Source organism: Stylophora pistillata, chromosome 12, assembly GCF_964205215.1.
Source record: "Stylophora pistillata chromosome 12, jaStyPist1.2, whole genome shotgun sequence".
Lineage (NCBI taxonomy): Eukaryota > Metazoa > Cnidaria > Anthozoa > Scleractinia > Pocilloporidae > Stylophora > Stylophora pistillata.
In genome coordinates, this window is record NC_142530.1 from 16168867 (window position 1) to 16189906 (window position 21040).

General features: G+C 39.8%; 2 protein-coding genes across 3 annotated transcripts; one reads left to right on the top strand and one right to left on the bottom strand.

Moving 5' to 3' along the window:
• On the top strand, positions 1 to 5427 carry LOC111342811 (uncharacterized). Of its 2 annotated transcripts, XM_088741384.1 has the most exons (7): positions 1 to 125; positions 2197 to 2260; positions 3130 to 3289; positions 3477 to 3721; positions 3836 to 3868; positions 4476 to 4656; positions 4766 to 5427. In XM_088741384.1, exons 1-7 carry the CDS (start codon positions 123 to 125, stop codon positions 5268 to 5270), a joined length of 1191 nt encoding a protein of 396 aa, XP_088597510.1. In that variant the 5' UTR covers positions 1 to 122; the 3' UTR covers positions 5271 to 5427. The 2 variants fall into 2 exon arrangements, with proteins under 2 accessions (XP_088597510.1, XP_022805666.2); XM_022949931.2 differs by lacking the exon at positions 3836 to 3868.
• A 396-nt stretch (positions 5428 to 5823) lies between these two features.
• LOC111342805 (uncharacterized) lies at positions 5824 to 20302 on the bottom strand. Its single transcript, XM_022949926.2, has 10 exons — positions 20174 to 20302; positions 16281 to 16391; positions 10388 to 10517; positions 9600 to 9912; positions 9047 to 9247; positions 8684 to 8758; positions 7782 to 7947; positions 7266 to 7328; positions 6531 to 6818; positions 5824 to 6324 (listed from the first exon to the last, which is right to left on the bottom strand). The coding sequence occupies exons 1-10, from the start codon at positions 20193 to 20195 to the stop codon at positions 6134 to 6136; spliced, it is 1560 nt and encodes a 519-aa protein (XP_022805661.2). The 5' UTR covers positions 20196 to 20302; the 3' UTR covers positions 5824 to 6133.
• Between the last annotated feature and the right edge of the window lie 738 nt (positions 20303 to 21040).

Sequence of the window (21040 nt, forward strand, 5' to 3'; positions counted from 1 at the left end):
TGTACACAGAAGCATAAATAAAGGTGCACTGAATAATTACGATTAAAAAAGAACGGATTTAACAGCGAAAAGGCAGTTTCTTTTGTCTTGTTTCTAAGGACGAGGGCACGAAGAACGCAGAAATGGTGAGTACTCCATCAGCTTCAGGATTTCCTCAACTCGTGATAATTGTGACGCTCTTTGCATGGCTTTCACTTGAATTCTTTAATATTTAAAGCAGCTTTGGCTTATCAGTTCGCGCAAAACTGCGGAAATGTGCGCGAGTTTATCCTAACATTCTCGTAGACTGAATGGGCGCTTGCAGGTTACTAAGACAATAATAAAATTATTTATTTCCATTAAATCCATGAAGCATCGAAGTTGCTCTATACACTGTATCAAGAATTTACCACCAAAACACTAATTATTACTAATATGCATGCAGGCAGAGGTGTCCACGAATTTATGTCCATCACTTGACTATAACCCTAAAACTGAATTGTAATCCATTTCAAGATGCTTTCAGCCTGATTAGCAGTCAATTTGGAAAAGCGTCTGATTATAGAATGTTCCACCTAAAAAGCCATTAAATTCTGTGTTTCGTCCATTCTTGATTCAATAGTTTGGCTTAATTGCTACGGGGGGGACGTGTCATTATTTTCCGGGAGGTTCGAAGGTTCGGAAAGTTATTGTTCCTATCAAGTTGCTATTATTTTTTAACCATTGAGCTGTGTATTAAATGGTATGTGTGTTACGGAGAGCTGGAGTTGTACTCCTTTTTTTCTTAGAGAAGGAAACTCTTGATGCTGTTGAAGTCTTAAAACTAATATAGCGTGAACGTATCTTACAAAATGAACAGGTGAAACGCTCTGAAAAGCATGTCATACATTACTCCCCCTTATTGTTCAGCCTTCCCCTCCACTCCCCCCCCCCCCCCACCCCGCCGTCCTGGGAAAGGGTAGTACTGCCGGATTACATCCTGTGCGTGGACAACAAGGATAGAAGGATGCAAATACATTTTGAGTTTGGATAAATGTAACTTTTCAGCCTTAAAATGAAGATAAGAGAAGCCAGTATTTATGGTGATAAAGGAATTGTTTTACGTCTCGTAATTTTGTTTTAAAGCTTTAAGTTTACTTTAAAAATAAATATTTACATATCGTGTGCTACTTAAAATGTATCTTAAATGAAACGTGCATGACGAGGCTAAGAAATTTCCCATATTAAACTGTCTGACTTGTTGGTTTTTTCTCGATTACATTGTTTCTTTGAGATCGAAAACTGAATACACCGCTGCTATGAAAGAAGGAGTAGCTTGCCTCTCGCTTGTCTTTTACATCATTTTAGAAGAATGTTTGCCGAATGTTGATCGACTGTAACAATAGCTGTTGTGTACAGGTCTTAAAGGGGTTAACTGATAGCCTTAAATTGCCAAAACATTTAGACGTTAGGCGTTAAGATTTAAAAATTTAACCAACAGTCTGAGTCGGAAAAAATTTAACCGTAAAAAAAAAAAAAAAAAAAAAAAAAAAAAAGAAAAAATTCTGGTGACAACAATAGAATGATACTAACCGTTAGCCGTAAATTGGCCAAAATTTTAATCGTTAGCCGTAAAAGCCATCAACCCATTGAGACCCTCTTGTGTATGAGTCAACGCTCGTTGCTTAATTAAAAATTCACTCTGCATGCGAATCAAATCACACCTTAGATAAATAAAAAAGAACTTACCACACAATGCTTGCAAACAGCAGATAGGCCTTTCAGTCGCCCTATTACAAAGCAATCTGCTGAATTATTCAACAATTACATATTCACCACAGTGGAGGTGGCAAGTGGTGGATATTTACAGAGCCGAGAAACTGCTAGCCACCTGCACTGATTTGGATAGTTGTTGAAGTTGTATAAACTGGAAGTGCGAGATAATATGGCACAAAAAATGATTTAAATTCATTCATTCCTGCAACGGTTATAATATTTTAGGGCGCAAATTCCCGAGCAAGTTTCACGAGGGTCAATAGCGAAGGACATTCGGAGTTTGAGTAACCAATAAGAGTTCCTTCAACGCTATCCCCTGATTTAGTATATACTAAAGAAATATGTCATTCCTTTTTCATGAGCGCACGACAAAGTTGAAAAAATCTGAAGTCCCCACGAATTAAATTCTTACACGCAAATTACACGTTTAACTGTAATCATTTATTTTCTTTAATTGTATAGACAGGACGGGCCTTTTTAGCTGGCCTCCTCTTGGTACTTTGCTTAGCCGAAGTGGATGTGGCTCGTAAGTTGAAATGATTATGAGTCTTAGGTCAAATGATAAGGCATAAGTGGGGGAGGGGGTAAAGTCTACTCATAATTACGAGCCATGCGGCTCATCGGGCCGGCGCTTAACTCCGGTTTCCGTAGCATGAAGCGGCCTAGATGGGATGCTAGTCCCTCGCAGGGTTACCTCCCAGGATTAAATTTGCTGGTACCCATTTAAACACCTGGGTGAAGAGAGGCACTGTGAGAGTAAAGTGTCTTGCCTAAGAACACAACACAATGTCCCGGCCGGGGCTCGAACCCGGACCACTCGATCCGGAGTCGAGCGCACCAACCATGAGGGCACCGCGCTTCCCACAAATGATAAGGCATAATGAGAGATTTTAAAGACAAGTTAAGGTCTTAAGGGAAGGATTTTAAAGCGATAAGATTCCGGAATAAATGTATGTCGAGGCTGTTCCATTTTTTGTTCATATTTCTGTCATGTGCAATTTATGTTAACTTCGCCACTTCGTTTTATTGGTTTATCCGTATCGCTGACGCTTCCACACGTCTTTTCTCACTTGGGATGTAGCGTGTAAACTCGAAAACGGTTTTTAAAAATCACTCGCAATCCTCGTGTGTTCCCAAAGTAATGAATTAGGAATGATAAGCTCTGGCTTTACCTCCCCAACCCCAACCCCATATTGTTATACATTGTACAACAGAGCACATCCACTGGGTATTTATGATTAAAGAGTACGAATCTTGCAGTGGTGAGGATTAATGTTGTGGATTAAATCAGGAAAATTCCCAAGCATCTCTTGGTTTACTTTGTGAATACACGACAAATTTTCTTCAGCGAGTCTTTATGTAGTGCAATATGTCTCTATTTCATATCTACCTCAGATGGATATGAAAAGGACCCGTGTTCTGATTATCGCACACTGCGTGGCGCTGATCGTGCAGCAGAGTTCAACAAGCTGACAAGGAAATCAGATAAACGGAAAACATGGAAAGAGGACTGGTACCGATTTACTGGTGACGCAGGAAACAAAATGGCCACCATGTAAGTTCTTAACCCATTGTTTTATGTCTTTCCTTTTTTCTTTGATGAGGCAGTATTGTGCATTTATCCTCGGTGACACAATCATGGAACGAATATCTGTGTGTAAAGGAGCCTGACATGGTTTTTGCCTCTCTGCGCTTATATATTAGCTGGCACTAATTCAAACTGCCTTAATTCATCCAATTAGTGACCAAAATGGAGGTGGCTGCTTGAAGTCTCCTGCATGTGGCGCCAAGTTTCCTGCCTATCTTCTCAAGCCACACCCTGATAACTTGAAGCCTGGGGAGAGTACCCAAGCCACGGTTTGCTATACAACTAGGAAGACTTGCTGCGGAAAGACTCAGTACATAGAGATCAGGAAATGTTCAGGTTTCTTTATCTACAAACTTCCTCCTGCCTGCCTCAAACGAGGAAGATATTGCGGAGATAGAGGTGATTCAAACTGATTGAAGGGAATTCAAGGCTTGGACCAGTGTCTGTTTGATTCAAAGTCCACATAAATAAGTGTTAACGGCGTTAATGTATATTCCTTTTGTTTTAATACAGAAAAAAAGGAACCGGATTGTGATAAAATGTATGGTACGTTTTTGTTTGCAAATTTTGATTTATTTTGTTCGTTCTTTTAGCATGAGATTAGTATGGGGAAAGGGAGGTTCGGGTACTGTCATTTCCACGAATTAGACTTTAACTTGCTTAAAGTTTAAGAAATAGACTAATAGAGAATCTATTTCGTGTTTCCATTACCTTATCTAAAAACGAAGGGGAGCTGGGAGAATTCGAGAAAATTATACAAACCCGAGAAGCAGAAACCCGATAATTTTACCATTGCAAGCTCCAGAGTCGTTTACGCTGTAAATGCGCACTTTGTTGCATATTTTTTCGTCTTTGCTTGCACTCCCTCGACGAGGAACGCAAAGTGTTGAAGTTAATTTCTTCTTTCTTTTCCTTTTCTTTCTCTTCGGGTTCAGGGGGAAGGAAATAGCAAAATTCGGAAAATACCTCTTGCCATTATTTTTTGTTTGTACTTGGAATTGCTTTGCGAGTGTAGCAAAAAATTTGAGTTTGAAATGTTTTCAAGTGTGCCGAAAAACACAAAAAGCGTAACATCACAACCGTGTTTTTACCAATCAACCAATGGGAGCGTGTGCACTATCTCAATTATATTATTATATGCGTTTCTCTACAGGCCTGATCAAAAAATGCCCAGCGAAGTCATGTGAAGATATCAAAGAAAAACGGAAAGATGCAGCTTCCGGTGTGAACTGGATTAAACCGGGCGGGGACCAAATAGTACAGGCCTACTGCGACCAGGAAACGAATGGCGGAGGCTGGACATTAGTGTATAGCTACACATTTACAAACTTCCGGTGGTTCTTTTTCCCTTCATTTATTTATTTATTATCCTGTTTATTGATCTGTCTGATTATTCATTTATTTATTCATTTATTTACTGAACTATTTTTATTGATTCAACAGGGCATTCAGACATGGTTCAAATGCGATTACACCACGTCCAAACTGGCCAATATCCAATCACGTTGGGAATGTCCACCAATCAACCACTCCTCCTGTCAGTGAGTCAGATTACAACGCCATGGACTTCAACCTGTGGAAGTTTCTCGGCAGTGAGTTCATGGTGAAATCCAACATCAACCACTGGATCGCATGTAAAGAAGGAAGTGGAAGTCTGGTAGAATTCAAGACCGGAAGTGTTCTATGCCGTATAATAAAGAACGTCGCTTCTAAATGTCATAATTACGTCCCCGACAAACTCATTCTTCATGCTGCTGGGAATCCTGCAGGTTCCACCCTTGGCCCAGATCTGATACGATCTCAAAGCAGCTCATGGCTAAAGGAGTATTACTACTTCGAGTCTAACACACGCACTGGTAACTGGCCTACCCATGACCCTTGTGGCACCAACAGTCTGAACCACCTCACCAATGTCATCAACCCTCATGGAAATATCTACATCCGGTAATGGCGCGTATCATCCGGGTCTTGTGATGCCTACAAAATCTTACTAACGTGCGGTAGTTGTGCAAGTTTCAGCTGTTAAGTGATTATCTGTGTCATTGCAATTTGAGAAAACAGGTGTATCTTAAAAGAATAAATTAAAGTATAAGGCATCAGTGAAATGTACCTGCTTACTCTGTTGGCGAAATCCTTTTGCGATTAAGGCGAGCGTCTTTTGAAGTTATTTTTTGTCAGAGCTCTTCTTTGCATTTTACAACTTTTCCGCTATTGGACTGGCATTGGCACAATATCTATAACATTTTGAGGTAATTTTGAACAAAAATAGTGTACTGAAAAGCAGTTTTCAGCCACAAGTGGACGATATTCACATGGCCGCTTTATGTGACTACTCTTTCTCGCAGTCTTCAGGAAAGTTCTAATGGAGAGGCACCTTCGCAATTCCTCCAAAAAAAACACTATATATTGATTTCCTTTAAAAACTCCTGGGTAACGTAACATAAAACGAATCGAAAATTCATTGGTGTTCAAATGGATAAATCAGCACCACTCTTATCAGATATCTTGTACGCACTGCTAAGTATTAAGTAGTTCTGGGTACTTTTGCACTTTTCTCGAGCAAATAATAAATTAAACAAAAATCCCTAGTAGATCGACAAATTCCAAAACATTTGTCCTTCAAAACGGATTCAGAATTCTCATTATCCACCTGCTAAAATGTACTAAAAGAGATTTTTGTACAAGATTTTACTTCGACAGTGTAATGATTTGACCTTTGTTATGAATCGAATCATTTTCTATTCTAAAAGGTTTCAAAAAATCTTGTAGTTCTGGTTCTATTGATAGACCGTGATTTCACAATCCTATCTTTTATGCATCCCTGATCTTTTCGTAAGCGTAAGCAACATTCAGAACAGTGATCTCGTCAAATTTTCTTCCCACAATCATCATACCGACTGGTAAGCCTTCACTGAAGCCGGCGTTGATTGATAGAGCTGGGTGACCTGTGACATTAGTTGGTGACGTGTTGGGAGCACTTTCAGAAGCCCTTGCCAAATATTCTGCAAAATAAGAGGCCAGATATGTCTTAACATTGATGGTTATTTCATGTGAACTGATCGCCTAACTTTTTTCTCCCATTGTCGCTGGAGTCTTCTCCCCATTTTCATTGGGTTATGCTCATTTCCTTACCCTTTTCCAAGTTTTGAAAATTATTATTACAAATTCATTATCTGAAATGAATATATTGAAATGCCAAAAATCAGACCTTTCAGAGGAGGATTTTCCTGTGGGAAAACTGGCGCCTTCTTGGGTATGGTTGGCAGAATCAACACATCGTATTTTTCAAGAACCGCATCGTAGTCCTTGCAAAGCTCTCGACCGAGGTTCTGTGCTTTTCCGTAAAAGATGCTGTGATAATCCTCGTGCAAATACTTGGCGATCAACCGTATCAGTTTTTCTCTTTTTGACAGGTCATTCGAGTGACATTTTAAGCCTCGAGAGAAGGCTCCCTGTAGAGTGGTGTCGTAATACATCCTTGCCGAGGTTCCGGCTCCTGTAAAACAAATCATTTTCAGGTAAAATTTTACTTGACATAAGGATGCGTGACGCGAAACGATATGGTATGACATAAGGTGAGGTAAGCTGACGTGACATAAAATGGCGTCACATCATGACAAACTTGACACGACATGGCATGTTATGACAGGCAAATGACATACATGATTTGGCTCCAAGTGACTTGACATGACATTGGATGAAACGTAAAGGTTTAAAGTAACCTCTACTGTTTACCATCGCCGAACACAAAGGTTTGGCCATAATTGTAGAAGAATTATAAACAATTTCAAATGTATGAGCACTGTTAAAGGAAAAAAAAAGCTAGCTACTGTTATTCATGATCCTGTGAAACTCGAAACAGTTCAGAAGAATCGTTTACCAAAACAGCAACTACGACAAAGTGACACTTTCCGCCATAACAAAATCAAGTATGACTTCTCACCAGCTCCTCCAAACATCATTCGATCGCCTCCAATATGTAGGATGGCCCCAAAGATTCGAACACCTGTTGAAACGTACAGCCAATGGAAAGGAAAAACAACAACAAAGTGTTAATAAGCAAAAAAAACAAAAAACAAAAAACAAAAACAAAAAAGAGAGAAAAATAAAAAAACAAATGATGACATTCGACGAGTTCACGTGGTCTTGAGGTAAATTTTAACAACACAATGACGTTTTAAATTTTACGGTCTTTAAAACTTTATGGTAACTAAAAATATCCAACTGGAGAGGCCATTTTGAAATTATTCTTTGATCATCTCATGTATCACACGCACATCGAACATTCAGTTTATTTTCAATCTAAAATGAAGTTATTAACCTATTACGCTTACTGGTGTAAGTTTAACGGTATCATATATATACACATGTATCTCAAATAGGAGGCAATGAAGAGAAACTCCACTCCATTCCTATTTCCTTTGGATTGGTTTTTTGCATTCAAACAATGCTCAGTTACCGTCAGAATGCATTGGGACAGACACTTCTTCAACAATTGCGCCGCCTGCAGTACCCAGCTGTTCAGCAGCGTCTCTGACCATCTTATCCACATCCGCTTCGGAGTTCTTCAATCCAAAGCCTTCTTTCAAGATTCCTATTTTCAAGTTCTCTATTTTTCCTGTGAGCTGACCAAATCACTTTGCATTAAAAACAAAAACATCCCACCAAGGTATACTATTCGGATTTTCAAAAAAAAACCAGTATTGGCTGTAGATTCAATTCAATCTCGATCAACCCCACGCGTTTCCATCTCTAAAATTTTTTAAAGCCGAAGTGTACCCCGCCTGGCCTACGCCATAGATTAAGTCGAACTGTCAACCATGACGTACATCCGACCTCTCACCATTACTGAACCATGTCCCACTATACCACAGAGCTTTTAGCTTCTCAGCAACCACTGTCGATAGAGTCATTTTTGTTTAATCAACTGAGTTGAAAATGTGAAATGGCCATCGTAGAGTGATTCTAAAACTGAAATTTCGAGCTTTAGCCCTTCGTTAGAGAAAATAATGAGGGGCTAACCTCCGCTTTAGCATCGCTCTACGATGGCTAATCACATTAGCAACTCAAAATTATCTTGTAATACCCCCATCGATACAACACCACAGTTTCCTTAGAAACTTCCTCCTTTATTTGTTTGTCGTCTATAAAGTCAGGTTCAATTCCTCATCACCTCTTGTCTTTCCAGGCTCTCTCCGCGAGGAGTCTTCCTTAAACTAACTGAACAAAAGCTAATTCAGCGAGACAAAGTAAAATGAATTGGTAGACTCTTATCTAGGGACGAGACACAGAACGTTCAATTTTCCACTGTTTCATATAAATGATCGATTCATCGCATATGAAATTCCAAAAAAGACCTACCCACAAAGTATACTTCGGCACCTTGAGATCTTGTGGCTGCCTGGGGTCAAGTCCCCCGTCATAGCCAGCCATAGCCTATTTTAAAATTTGAAGAGTCGTAAATCGTTAAAATACCCTTTCCATAAATGAATTTGCGCATTTTTACAATATTTTTAATCTATAACTACACCCGCTTATCATGGTTGATCTAAGAGTCTCTGTTATATAATTAAACTCCTCCTGAATCTAGGCATCATTTGGAGCGACAGTGAAAAAACGATAAATCAAGATTCTTATGCTACAATCCATCCATTTCTTTTACTGGAAAGTCGCAGACCAGATATTTTCGGGAGTTCTAATATTTGTCATAACTTGTCGACCTACCTCCAACATCAGAGCTGTATCATACACAGTCCTGGCCATAGGTCCTGTATGATCCAAAGTAAACTCTATCGGCATGATGCCTGTGTACGGAACTAGCCCGTATGTAGGTTTCAGTCCCACAATGCCGCAACAGGCAGCAGGGATCCTTATAGAACCTCCTTGATCTCCACCGGTTGCCATGTCGACTTGACCTCCAGCCACCTTAAAAACAACGATAAGGCATGGGCGTAATTAAGAAGCGTGGCTATGCAAAGCAATTTGTAATGAAATTTATCAAAAAGTAAAAAAGGTTCTTGTTGAGATATAATGCGTGATCAGAACGAAACAAATGGACATTGAACAAGGGTCCTGTTCCGTCTCTCCAAGGTAGGCATGAAGACCAGGTTATTCGTTGAGTGAAAGCAATGTAATGATGGACAGTTTGGAGATTATTGTTTGCAATGATAAGATTTTGGAAGAGAAATTTTTCTCGCATACTGCCGGGTCTCCTCATTGCGAGGAGGATGGGGGGTGGATGAGGGGGGGACGGACATTGTTATACTTTCATACTAACCAAAGCTGCAGATCCTGAAGATGACCCTCCACACATTCTCGTGTTATTGTGTGGATTAACCACAGGACCAGTGGCAGCAGTAAAACTGCCTCCGCTACAACACAAATCTTCGCAAACACTTTTCCCAATTATGTTTCCACCGGCATCCAATATTCGGGACACTACAGTAGCATCCACATCCGGGACAAATCCTTCCAAAGTAAGTGAGCCATTCATCATGGGTACCCCTGCCACACATGTATTGTCTTTGATAGCCACAGTCTTGCCATGAAGTTTGCCACTTGATGCTCCTCTTATATCACATCGCCAATACCTCAAAATCAAATTATTACATTTCCACATGCGTATGATGAACAAGCTGGTGATCTGAGCTACGAAGCCACATGTTTGGGGCGAGGGATAGCAATTTATGTAAATAATGTAATTCAAACGACAATTGCCTCGCTTTAAAGCTTTAAACATGTAGCTCAGTTGTAGCAGCGTGCATCTTGTATGTGGGGTGCACAGGTTCAAATCCTGTCGGTGCCTGAATTTTAGGCGTTTTTTCCATGCAATTTCTTTAACTGCAGTTCAATTGCGAGGATTATGTGTTCACTAAAGTACCTCAAAAAGTCCAGATTGAAATTCATAAGTTAAGAATCAACAGTGGGAATTTGTAAATATCCTCCGTGGCAGAGTTTGATTGAAAAGCTACGCGCCAACGCATATACAGTATATCATAGTGGGGTTTTTGTCATAAACGGGAGATTTCCATTGGATTAAGAAGTTTTCTCTGACATTTTACTTACCAAGCATTGTAGGGGTTGTCTTCCGGTGATGGTCTGTAACCTGATGTTCGTGGATATTTCACTGGCAGTTTGGGATCTGGTAACTCGTACAACCGCTGATACGTATCAGCCAGAGTATTGGAAATTGCCTCTGAAAAAATTAATAATAATACTTATAATGATAATAATCATGATAACAGAAACAATAATAGTAGTAACAACAATGATAATGATAAAAAATGTAATAAAATTTAAAAAAAAAGGTAATTGATGTTGAGGAGTCAGTTTTATCGAAATCTCTAATGCATCAAAGACCAGCCATTTATAATAATAATAATAATAATAATTATAATAAAGTATTTATATAGCGCTAAATTCCTCAAAGTTCAAAAGCGCTTAACAAGAGCGACACAATAGTAAAATTATAAAAATGCATTTAAAAAGGAAAGTTTTAAGTTTATTTTTAAAAACGGACACTGAGGGGCTGTTCATAATATCGGACGGCAAAGTGTTCCAGAGTGTGGGGGCAGCTACGGAAAAAGATCTTGCACCGTATGTCTTCAAATTAAAACAAGGAATCACAAGAAGATTTTTAGATGATGAACGTAGTTGACGAGCTGGAACGTGAGGTGTGAGTAGATCACGAATGTACGATGGTGCAAGATTGTTAAGAGCTTTGTACGTGATGAGTAGAATTTTAAACATAATGCGATAAGGAATCGGAAGCCAGTGAAGATTTAACAGAATAGGCGTAATATGTTCATATTTTCTTGAAAGAGAGATGAGACGAGCAGCGGCGCTCTGGACGTGCTGTAACTTTTTTACTTGGTAGTTCAGAAGTCCATGGAGTAATGAATTTGAACAATCTAATTTTGAAGATACAAATGCATGAACAAGTATTTCAGTAGTGGTCGACGACAAGTACTTTCTTATATAGCTGATATTACGGAGATGGTAAAAAGATGATTTGCAAACACTTGCAACATGATCGCTGAAAAGAAAATGATTGTCAAAAGTAACATCAATATTTCTAGCTTTCTTCGAGGAGCGGATGGTCTCACTGACGACAGAGATTTCTTGAACAGTTGGCATAGGTAGATGTTTAGCACAGATCACTAGTAATTCAGTCTTATCCTTGTTTAGTTTAAGACGGTTAACCAACATCCAGTGATCAATCTCATGTACACAACGCTCAATGAAAGGACAAATAAACTTGCGAATCATCAGCATAAAAATGATAACTCAAGTTAAATCTCTTAACAATGTCAGAGAGCGGTGACGTGTTGAGAAGGTACAAAATGGGTCTCAAAACAGAACTCTGTGGAACATCACATTGAAGAGCATGTTTCAAGGAAGTTCCGCCATCTACAGACACATACTGCATGCGATCGGACAAATAAGAGTGAAACCATAAAAATGGCTTGCCAGTAACTCCGAAGCGTTCATGTGGACGAGAAAGGAATATATCGTGATCAACCGTATCGAAGGCAGCAGAGAGATCTGAAAGTAATAGAATTACTGTTCTACGGTTATCAATGGCTGTGAGGATGTCATTTTGCACGCGAATGAGAGCCGTTTCTGTGCTATGATACTGTTTATAGGCTGACTGAAGTGTCTCGTCCAAATTGTTTTGGTTAATATAAGTAATCAGTTGGTTAGCAACAGACTTTTCAATTGCTTTGCTGATAAAGGTGAGATTTGAAACGGGGCGATAGTTTGAAAACTGCGTATGATCCAGAGAAGGCTTCTTAAGAAGAGGGCGTAACTTAGCAACTTTTGAATGAGAGGGCATTTGGCCAGATTGCAGTGACGTATTAATAATCTTGGAGATAAACGGCAGCAGTGTGTCCAGAACGTTACTTGTGACAAAGCCAGGAAGTGGGTCCAGTTCACATGATTTGGAAGAAAGTTTCCCAACACATTCACGGACGTCATCAACGGTTACCATATTAAACTCATCAAACGTATAAGGACAGACCCAATTAACTTCTGGAGCTGAGTGAATAGGAGCTGCAGCATCAAGGTCAACACGTATTTTAGTTATCTTATCAGAAGAGAACTCGATAAACGTATTTGCGAGCTCCGACGGCGAGTTATATGGCGGATAAGGTGTATCACACTTTCTGTGTAGAAGATTTTCAATAGTCTTGAAAAGAAGTATATAGTCCGACTGATTTTCGTTGATTAATGACGTGTAATAAGATTTCTTGGAAAAACAAAGTAAGTTGTTGACAGCGCAGCATTGATCAATAAACAATTGGCGATCGGCTGGAAAATTAGTCCTTCCTCATCGCCATTCCAATCTTCTACGATGTTTTTTCAAACTACTTATTTCCTCAGAATACCAAGCTGCAGCAGGACGCAGAGTAACAGTCTTTGTCCCAAGAGGAGCATGGATGTCAAGTATAGAACTTAGAACGTCGTTGTACTGAATGATTAGGACATCAAGACACGGAAGCGGCGCAGCAAAATGACTCGGAAGACTAGAATTCAAGACATCAGAACCAAACTTATTAAAGGAAGCTTTCTAAAGGTAATAAGCTTCTTGTCAAACACTGGCTTTTTGAGCTTCAGATAAAAGTGAATAGCGGCATGATCAGATATAATAAAAGAAGAATCAATAGAAAAATCAGAGATAATGTCATCGTCAGATCTAGGAATAACAAGATCTAAAGGCCCGTGCAAACGCTCGCAACATTGTCGGGCCCAACACATTGCAAGTGTTTGAACACCCTGTTGTGTGTTGTTGCTTGTTGTTGCGACTTGTTGGAAGTTGTTGGATGAAGTTTGAAACTGGTCAAAGTAAAGAGCCAACAAGTGCCAACATTTCTATTGTTTCACGGTCATCGAAACGTGGTACAACAACGTTGCGTTCGTTTGCACAGCACATCCAACAATGTTGCGCCGGCGCACGCACACTACATGCCACGTATCTATTGAGATTTCAAAACGCAAATACATGCGAACAAGAAATAAACATGGCGTCGGAGATGGAAAACGTCAGTGAACGAGGAATTAATCGAGGAATTAACAGCAACCAAAGGCAGAAAGAAAGCGGCTAGTGACGGAAAAGACAGAGGAGGAGCTAGAAGGTGGACGGAGCCGGAAATCGATCAACTGATCGATCTTCTTGAGGAAAAAGATTGCTTGTGGGATGTCAACAAAAATTAACTACCATGTGCGAAAGAAACGCGAAAGAGCTTTCGAAGATATGAGAGACATTCTGGACATTAATGTTACAGAAATCAAGGCGAAGATTACTAGTTTGGGAATTTGTGTCCCAGAGTCCTTTGTATTCTCATCTAAAGATCCAACATGCTGTGACTTGTTGCGAGCGTTTGCACGTGCCTTAAGGTGTGACCATCCTTATGTGTACATCCATTTATGTGTTGATTAAGATTGAATACATCCAACAAATGAAGGAAGGTGGTTGCGTATTCAGAGTCACAGGTGTCAACCTGAAAATTGAAATCGCCAACCATTAACAAGCTGCCAGGAATAGTAATGTATTTCTCCAAGAACGTGGAGAATTCATCAAAGAAAATAGTAGTCGATAGGCCATTAGTAGTCGAGGGAGGTGGACGATACACAATAACCATTCTTAAGGTTTTACCAACCGAAGTCAATAATAATTCGATGTATTCAAACGAAATAAATTTCCTGCATGGTTGCGGCTTCATATTAAAGCATGATCGAAACAATAAACCGACTCCGCCACCGCGAACGGTGCCAGGTCGTGAAACATGATGAAATGAATAGCCAGTAGGACATAGATCAGGAATAATAAAATCATTATCAATCTCTTATTGCAACCATGTTTCCGTGACAGCAAGCAGATCAATACAATGTTCAGTAAGAAGGTCTTTGACAAGAAGAGTCTTGTTGTTTACCGAACGAGCATTTATAAGGCAGAAATGTGCAGGGCAAACTACCGGTGTATATCTACTTTCCCTTGGTTTGCACGGTATTGTCGTTAGATTACTGTGGTTTGAACAATTGGAAGTACTCTTGGAATATGCAAAACTTGATCGAGAACTTGGATGAGAAACCAAAGGTTGAATATTATATGAGTAGTGTATTCTTTTCTCCTGAAGCAACTTTCCAGCCCTAGATCCCCTATATTCTCTTGGAAGGACTCCGCCAGCTCTCTCAGCACGATACTTCCAATTCCGAGGTCGGTTCCATGCACATACATCAAAATGCAAAGGGCACAAACGCAACAGGTCAGTACGGTCGTATACAAAACGATGAACAGAAGATACAGACCGAATGCCAACACGTGCAACGTCACAACTCGATTTCACTGAGTAATCTCCTTGAGTCAGCCACAACTATGAGTTGCGAAACAAACTCTGAGTTGCGAAAACTAGAGGTTGATCCAGCGCTCATCAGTTGGATCGCGGCGTTCGTAACCGACAGACAGCAAGCTGTAAGAATAGGTACAACACTATCAGAATGGAAATTCCTCAAGGGAGGTGTGCCACAGGGAACTAAATTAGGAGAGATACTTTTCACAATAATGACAAACAATCTTTTAGCTGATTGGCACCTAAGGGTCAAGTTTGTGGATGACACGTCTGCCATAGAAATACTACCCAGGACCTCTATCAGTCTGCTCCATACGATCGTTTCTAACATTCACGATTTCTCCATGGACCATAACATGAGACTAAACCCTATCCTAATTTTACTCTCAGACCATTAGTTATTGGTAATAACACTATAGAACGCGTATCGACTTACAAGATTCTAGGAGTATTCATCGATAGCGACCTTTGGTGGAATAGCCATGTTAACTACATATATAAAAAAGCTTGCAAGAAGCTCTACTCTCTACGTATTCTACGTCGAGCCGGCGTTGACCAAGGTAGCATGTTAAAGGTCTATACAAGCGCTGTTAGATCTGTTATAGAGTACGCCGTACCAGTATGGCAATCCATTCCAGGTTATCTGTCTGAAAAAATTGAATCCATACAAAAAAGGGTGCTTAAGATAATTTTCCCATGTGCCGATAGTTACTCAGTAGCCCTCGAGTTAGCACGGGTGGAGACCCTTGCGTATAGAAGAGATAAGATATGTAAAGAGTATATGTGCAAAATGAAGGACTTAAACCACCCTCTCCATCCTCTTCTACAAACACGCTTAGACGATACCTGTCCCTATAACCTCAGGCACAAATCAGACCAGTTGTATCTTTACAGAAACGTTACTACCTGTAGAACGAAGCGCACGGAAGCCTTTTTAACTTTTAAGTATTTTTAACAAATGTGATGTATGTTCCGCGTAGTGTATATAACTTGTACTTAATGTATACAGAAATGTACATAGTCGTTCTTATTAAGTTTTCATTGTATCATAAATCGTTAATTCAGTAAGTTACTGCAAGAGAATTTAATAAACTACTATTATTATTACTATTATTATTATTATAGAACGCGGACAAATAAAGGGACCCGGATTAAGTTCCACATCCATGCAGTTAGTAATGTCAGTAGTCGAGGGAAGGAAGATGCAAGTGTAACTATGTTTGCTCCACGAAAACAATGAACGAGCGGGAAGGTATTCAGGCTTGAAAGCTCCTCTCTTAATTCGAATTAAACTCCGAAAATTTGCACATCCATCGATAAAAGAATAGACATCACAATGGTAGTCGTCGAACAGGAAATACTTCAGTAGAACAAGTATAAATAAAAGTTTCAGCGGAGCAGTTAAAAACGTGGCAGCCATATTGGCTGCCACAGATGGAGGGAGGAGGGTAATTGATGATAGGAGAGCCTAAAATAAAGTTGTGTTCCATCTATATTGGCTAGTTGTATTTTTCCTCTGACCAACTTGGCTTCAAATTGATTTACGCTTGGACTCAGATAAAAATGTACAATATTTATTACAAATAACTAATTACTAAGATTCCCACCTCGATAAGCCATCAGCTCACTCTCTCCCATTTCTAGGCCCAAGCTACTTGCGATCTCAGAAAGACGCGCGAGGGTTGGTACACGGACAGCGGGCTCTTTGTAAAGCTTTTCTAAAAACAGTACAGGAGTAACAGATTTTAACAGATTAGTTTCTTCGGTGCAAGACTTGCATAAATGTCTACTTTCTAAAGCAACTATAGTAGCTGACTAAAATATAACAAAATTAAATTTTCGAGGTTCAGCGCTAGTTTTATTGAGCGCCAAAGTAGCAATCATGAGCAACATCATCGAAGTACCAAAACACAAATAAGAATTGCATCGGAAAAAAGACTGAAGGGCCTGATGCGGATCGTGGTCAAATTTAACGAAGAATTTAGGTTAAATTCTGCTACAAGTGACCCACCCTTCTCTGGCGTGAGTTATCCTCAACAGCGTATTAGCTGTTTTGGCGTTAGATGACGTATTCCAGTGAAACGTTTTAATTGCTTGCATCAATCGTGTCTTCTCCACTAACTAAGAGGGTTAATCACAAACGTCAATGGGTTGGCCGTAAAATGGCCACAAACCTAGCTATAAGGCGTAGATATCGACAAATTTTAATCGTTCGTCGTAAAAGAAGTGAACCATAAAAATATTTCTGGTCACAATAATGGAATGATATTAACCGTTAGCCGTAAAATGGCCAAAATTTTAATCTTTAGCCGGAGATGTTGGGACTCTTAAAGAAAGAGCCAACTCGTTTGCAGTCAAAATCTCTGAACTGCGCAGGCACACTGACAAATTTATGACGTCAGAGCGTAACAATGTATTGTTGCCCGAGAATGTGGACCGACCCGAACGCCGTTGCATATGACCGAAGGATGACTGGCATGAAATAGTATTTGAAATACACCTGAACCTGTGCTACTTGCTATGACTGAGGTTATGATAAGTCCTAATCTTTATGCGTGCCTTTTTGTACATATAGTTCCTGGCAGTGTCATTTTAATTTCCTCGAAATCAATGAATATAAAAAGTTTTGCAAATCCCACTGATAACACCTGCGATATGGTGTATCAAGTTTAACCCTTCATTCTACAGTAGCGAGCATTTCTGTCATGTATTCCGAGAAATCAGAGACAACACCCAAACAATATGGCGGTTCGGTGCAAAGAACTGTTTTAATGAATGAGATGCGTGCGCATGTACAAACCATATAAGGTCAACGCACAAACACAAAACAGGGAGACCATAACAATTCCCATCTATTTTTGCGTGGCTTGAAAAAAGTGTGTAGCCACATTATTTCGCGATCTGATTTATTTATTTATTTATTTGTCCACGAGAGTCAAGCGCTTGTCACGTGGTCTAGTGTCGTACGGCGTACAAGTCTGAGTCAGCCATCTTGGTTGTAAGCGTGGTCTCGAGTAATTTTTTCTGGTGATCGTATCACGAGTTAGTGCTCCTCACACAAACCAACACACCGAGACCTGGCTTGTGTTATAACTGCAGCTTGTGCAAGAGCTTTTACGCTCTTAAAAGACAACATTTAACTGCTTGAATCTTCGGTACGGGTTGTACAACACTGAAAAGAGTCATTGCACTCTAGCAAGCCAACAACAGTCGGTTTGATCTAGCGGTGCGGGTTGCACCACTGAGTGTCTGAAAGAGTTTGAGAGTGTCTGAAGCCTCCTGAAAGAGCCATAAAGTGAAATGAGTTGCGTTGTAGTTGCATTCTCCTTGCACTGTTCAGAATTCATGGAGGCATATTTCAGAAGGGCAAAAGTAAGTACGAGAATCTCGATTGAACAATACCGATCAAGGATTGGCTCTCATGACAATTTCGTGAAAACAAAGGATAACTTTGGATCATTTTTGGAGTTTGATGCTTATGATGTTCTATTTAAATGTATTTTACTTGCCAGTATTGAAGCAAGTTGGTGGATAACACAAAACATGAGTTATGTGATGTTTTGGTTTTCACAAATGATTTTCCACAAAGCCTATTTATTCCATTGCTTATAAGAACCTAGTAGTTTAATGTTACAACTGAAATGTGATTAGTATTATGTTTTCCAAGTAATGCTCAAAATTATTCAGACCTTAACATTTCACGACTTCCTTTAAACTCGGTAGTCTTCTAAATTCTCTTCATAATGGTTCAGATAAGCATTGATATTTAAACTTGGTAGCAATACATGCAGGGCTGTAGCCAGATTTCAGGACAAGACGAGGCAAGTTTCGAGCGCCGAAGGCGCGAACCGCTAGAGGGGTCTGGGGACATGCCTCCCAGAAAACTTTGCAATCTAGAGGTTTAGAAATGCTCTTTTAAGGATTTTCCGTGGCATTTTTCTTCAGAAAAGTCAATCTTTAAGAAAAAAATTCGAAAAGGCTAAAATTAAGACGAGGCAATTGCCTCGTCTTGCCTCCTGCTAGCTACGGCCCTGACATGTGTATTAGGCCTTTATTTAGTAGACTACAACTCTTCTTTCGGTTACTTGTTTGGTTTTGGTTAATTCATCACAATACTGATATACGTAGCTGAGCTGTCACGCCGCAAACCCCACTGACCCAGCAGCATGTTCAATTTGAGACCGTGACCGGCAGTCTCACAAATGGCTGTGTCGATATAAACTGAGCAATTTTACAGTATACACAAGCTCGATAAATTCGTCGAATGTAAAAAAAAAAATAATTATAAGAATCGCTTGAAATTTCTAAACAATCCTCACATACTTTCAATAGGTTTGAATGAGGATTTCAGTCGAAATTCGGCGAATATTTTTGTCGACTGCCGAGCATTTCGTCTATTTGAGACCGTGTGACCGGCAGTCTCGCAAATGGCTAAGTGTCGATAACTGAGCGGTATACACAAGCTCGGTAAATTCGTCGAATGTAAAACCAAAATAATTATAAGGATTGCTTGACATTTCTAAAGAAACACCAAATACTTTCAATAGGTTTGATTGAGGATCTCAGTCGGAATTCGGTGAATATTCCTGACTGCCGGGCATTTAGTCTATTTGAGACCGTGACCTGCAGTCTGATATCACAGATACTGAGTGATGTGATGGGAAACACAAGCTCGGTTAAATCTTCTTATGTAAAACCGAAATAATTTTTAGGATCGCTTGGAATTACTAAAGAAACACCAAATACCTTCAATAGGTTTAAATGAGGCTTTCAGTCGGAATTCGTTAAGTGAATATTTCGCTATTGTGTTTGAGCCTAAGTGTCGCGAGATGGCCATTTTATGGTAAATAATTTTTAGAGTCGCTTGACATTGATAAAGAAACATGTCATACTCTAAAAAAGCTTCAAAGAAGCTTTCAGTGAAAATTCGGTGAAGTTTTCTGACTGCCGGGCATTTAGTCTATTTAAGACCGTGCCCGACTGCTTGGCATATAGCCATAGCGATCTTATGTTCATGTCAAGGATTGTCTAAGTTTAAATTTTAGATTACACGGAGAAGGCGTTATTTTCATGACATAATTATATCAGATACAATGAATATATGAAGTTCATATATTTTGAACTGCGGTATTAAATACGTATGATGCACGATCCTTCGCAGTAGATAGCGCTATTTATGCAATAGCATAAATAGCGCTATCTACTGCGAAGGATCGTGCATCATACGTATTTAATACCGCAGTTCAAAATATATGAACTTCATATATTCATTGCATCTGATTTATCATCACGGGTTTATTACGAATCAACTTAACGGCCTGCTCCCAGATGGCTTATTAGCTCAATTGGTAGAGCGCTGCACTAGTATCGCAGAGGTCAGTGGTTCGAATCCCGTACATGCCTGATTTTTACAGGTCTGATTTTCGCTATTGCATAAATAGCGCTATCTACTGCGAAGGATCGTGCATTATACGTATAATTATATCAGTTACTCACATACCTGTTCCCTTGCTTTCAGTCATTTTGATGAGGAGAACTCGATTATACTCGAAGAAGGTAGAAGGTCAACTTCAATAATACTAGAAACGGCAACCGGAAAATCACTCAGCTGTAGCATACTAGCGTGACACGGTATCTGATCTATTCTCACGCAATGCTAAACGGCCACAGGCGTACTATTAATGTTAATCAAACGAATTAACGAATCATACGAATTTAATATCGAATATTAAATGGCGAAGGGCCATTCTCTTGACTCTTTCCAACGGGAAAAGGAGAGGTTGGGGGTCTGTAGCAAACAACACGCCCAACAAGTTTCCATACGTCTCAGATTATGGGCACAGACAAAACGTTAGTGATTACTTCGCGCGTCATTGGCGTCGTTTGGTCGGAAAAACTCCAAGAAATCATCCATGGAAACTGAGATCAAGAAAAGGGAAACCGACCGCTGATATTTCCACTCAGTGAAACGCCCTGTAATTGTGAGGCGGAGATATAAAAGCATACATCGTCAAAACAACTGCAACGAGGTCTTTTCTTTCCGAGGCAAGTGACCAACACTCAAGGTCTTAAAGTAACTGAGGAGAATGTGCTACCTTTCTATAACATCAAGAAATGGATCGACATTCTAGTCTTCTCGGAAAAGGAGGAATAAACCGTAGGTCCCGTCTCCTGCATCTATTAGTTAATTTGGTTAGGCAGGGGACGTTAAAGAACCCACTCGCGAGATTACTGTGATGTGGTCTGGCCTGTTTACTGGGAATTAGAGAGAGGGGGCATCTGTTAGATTCGCCTTTCATTGATTGTAAACTGCTGAGCAGTCTGGTAAAGTCCCCCGCACAGTGTTGCAAAGCGCCATGAGCTCAGG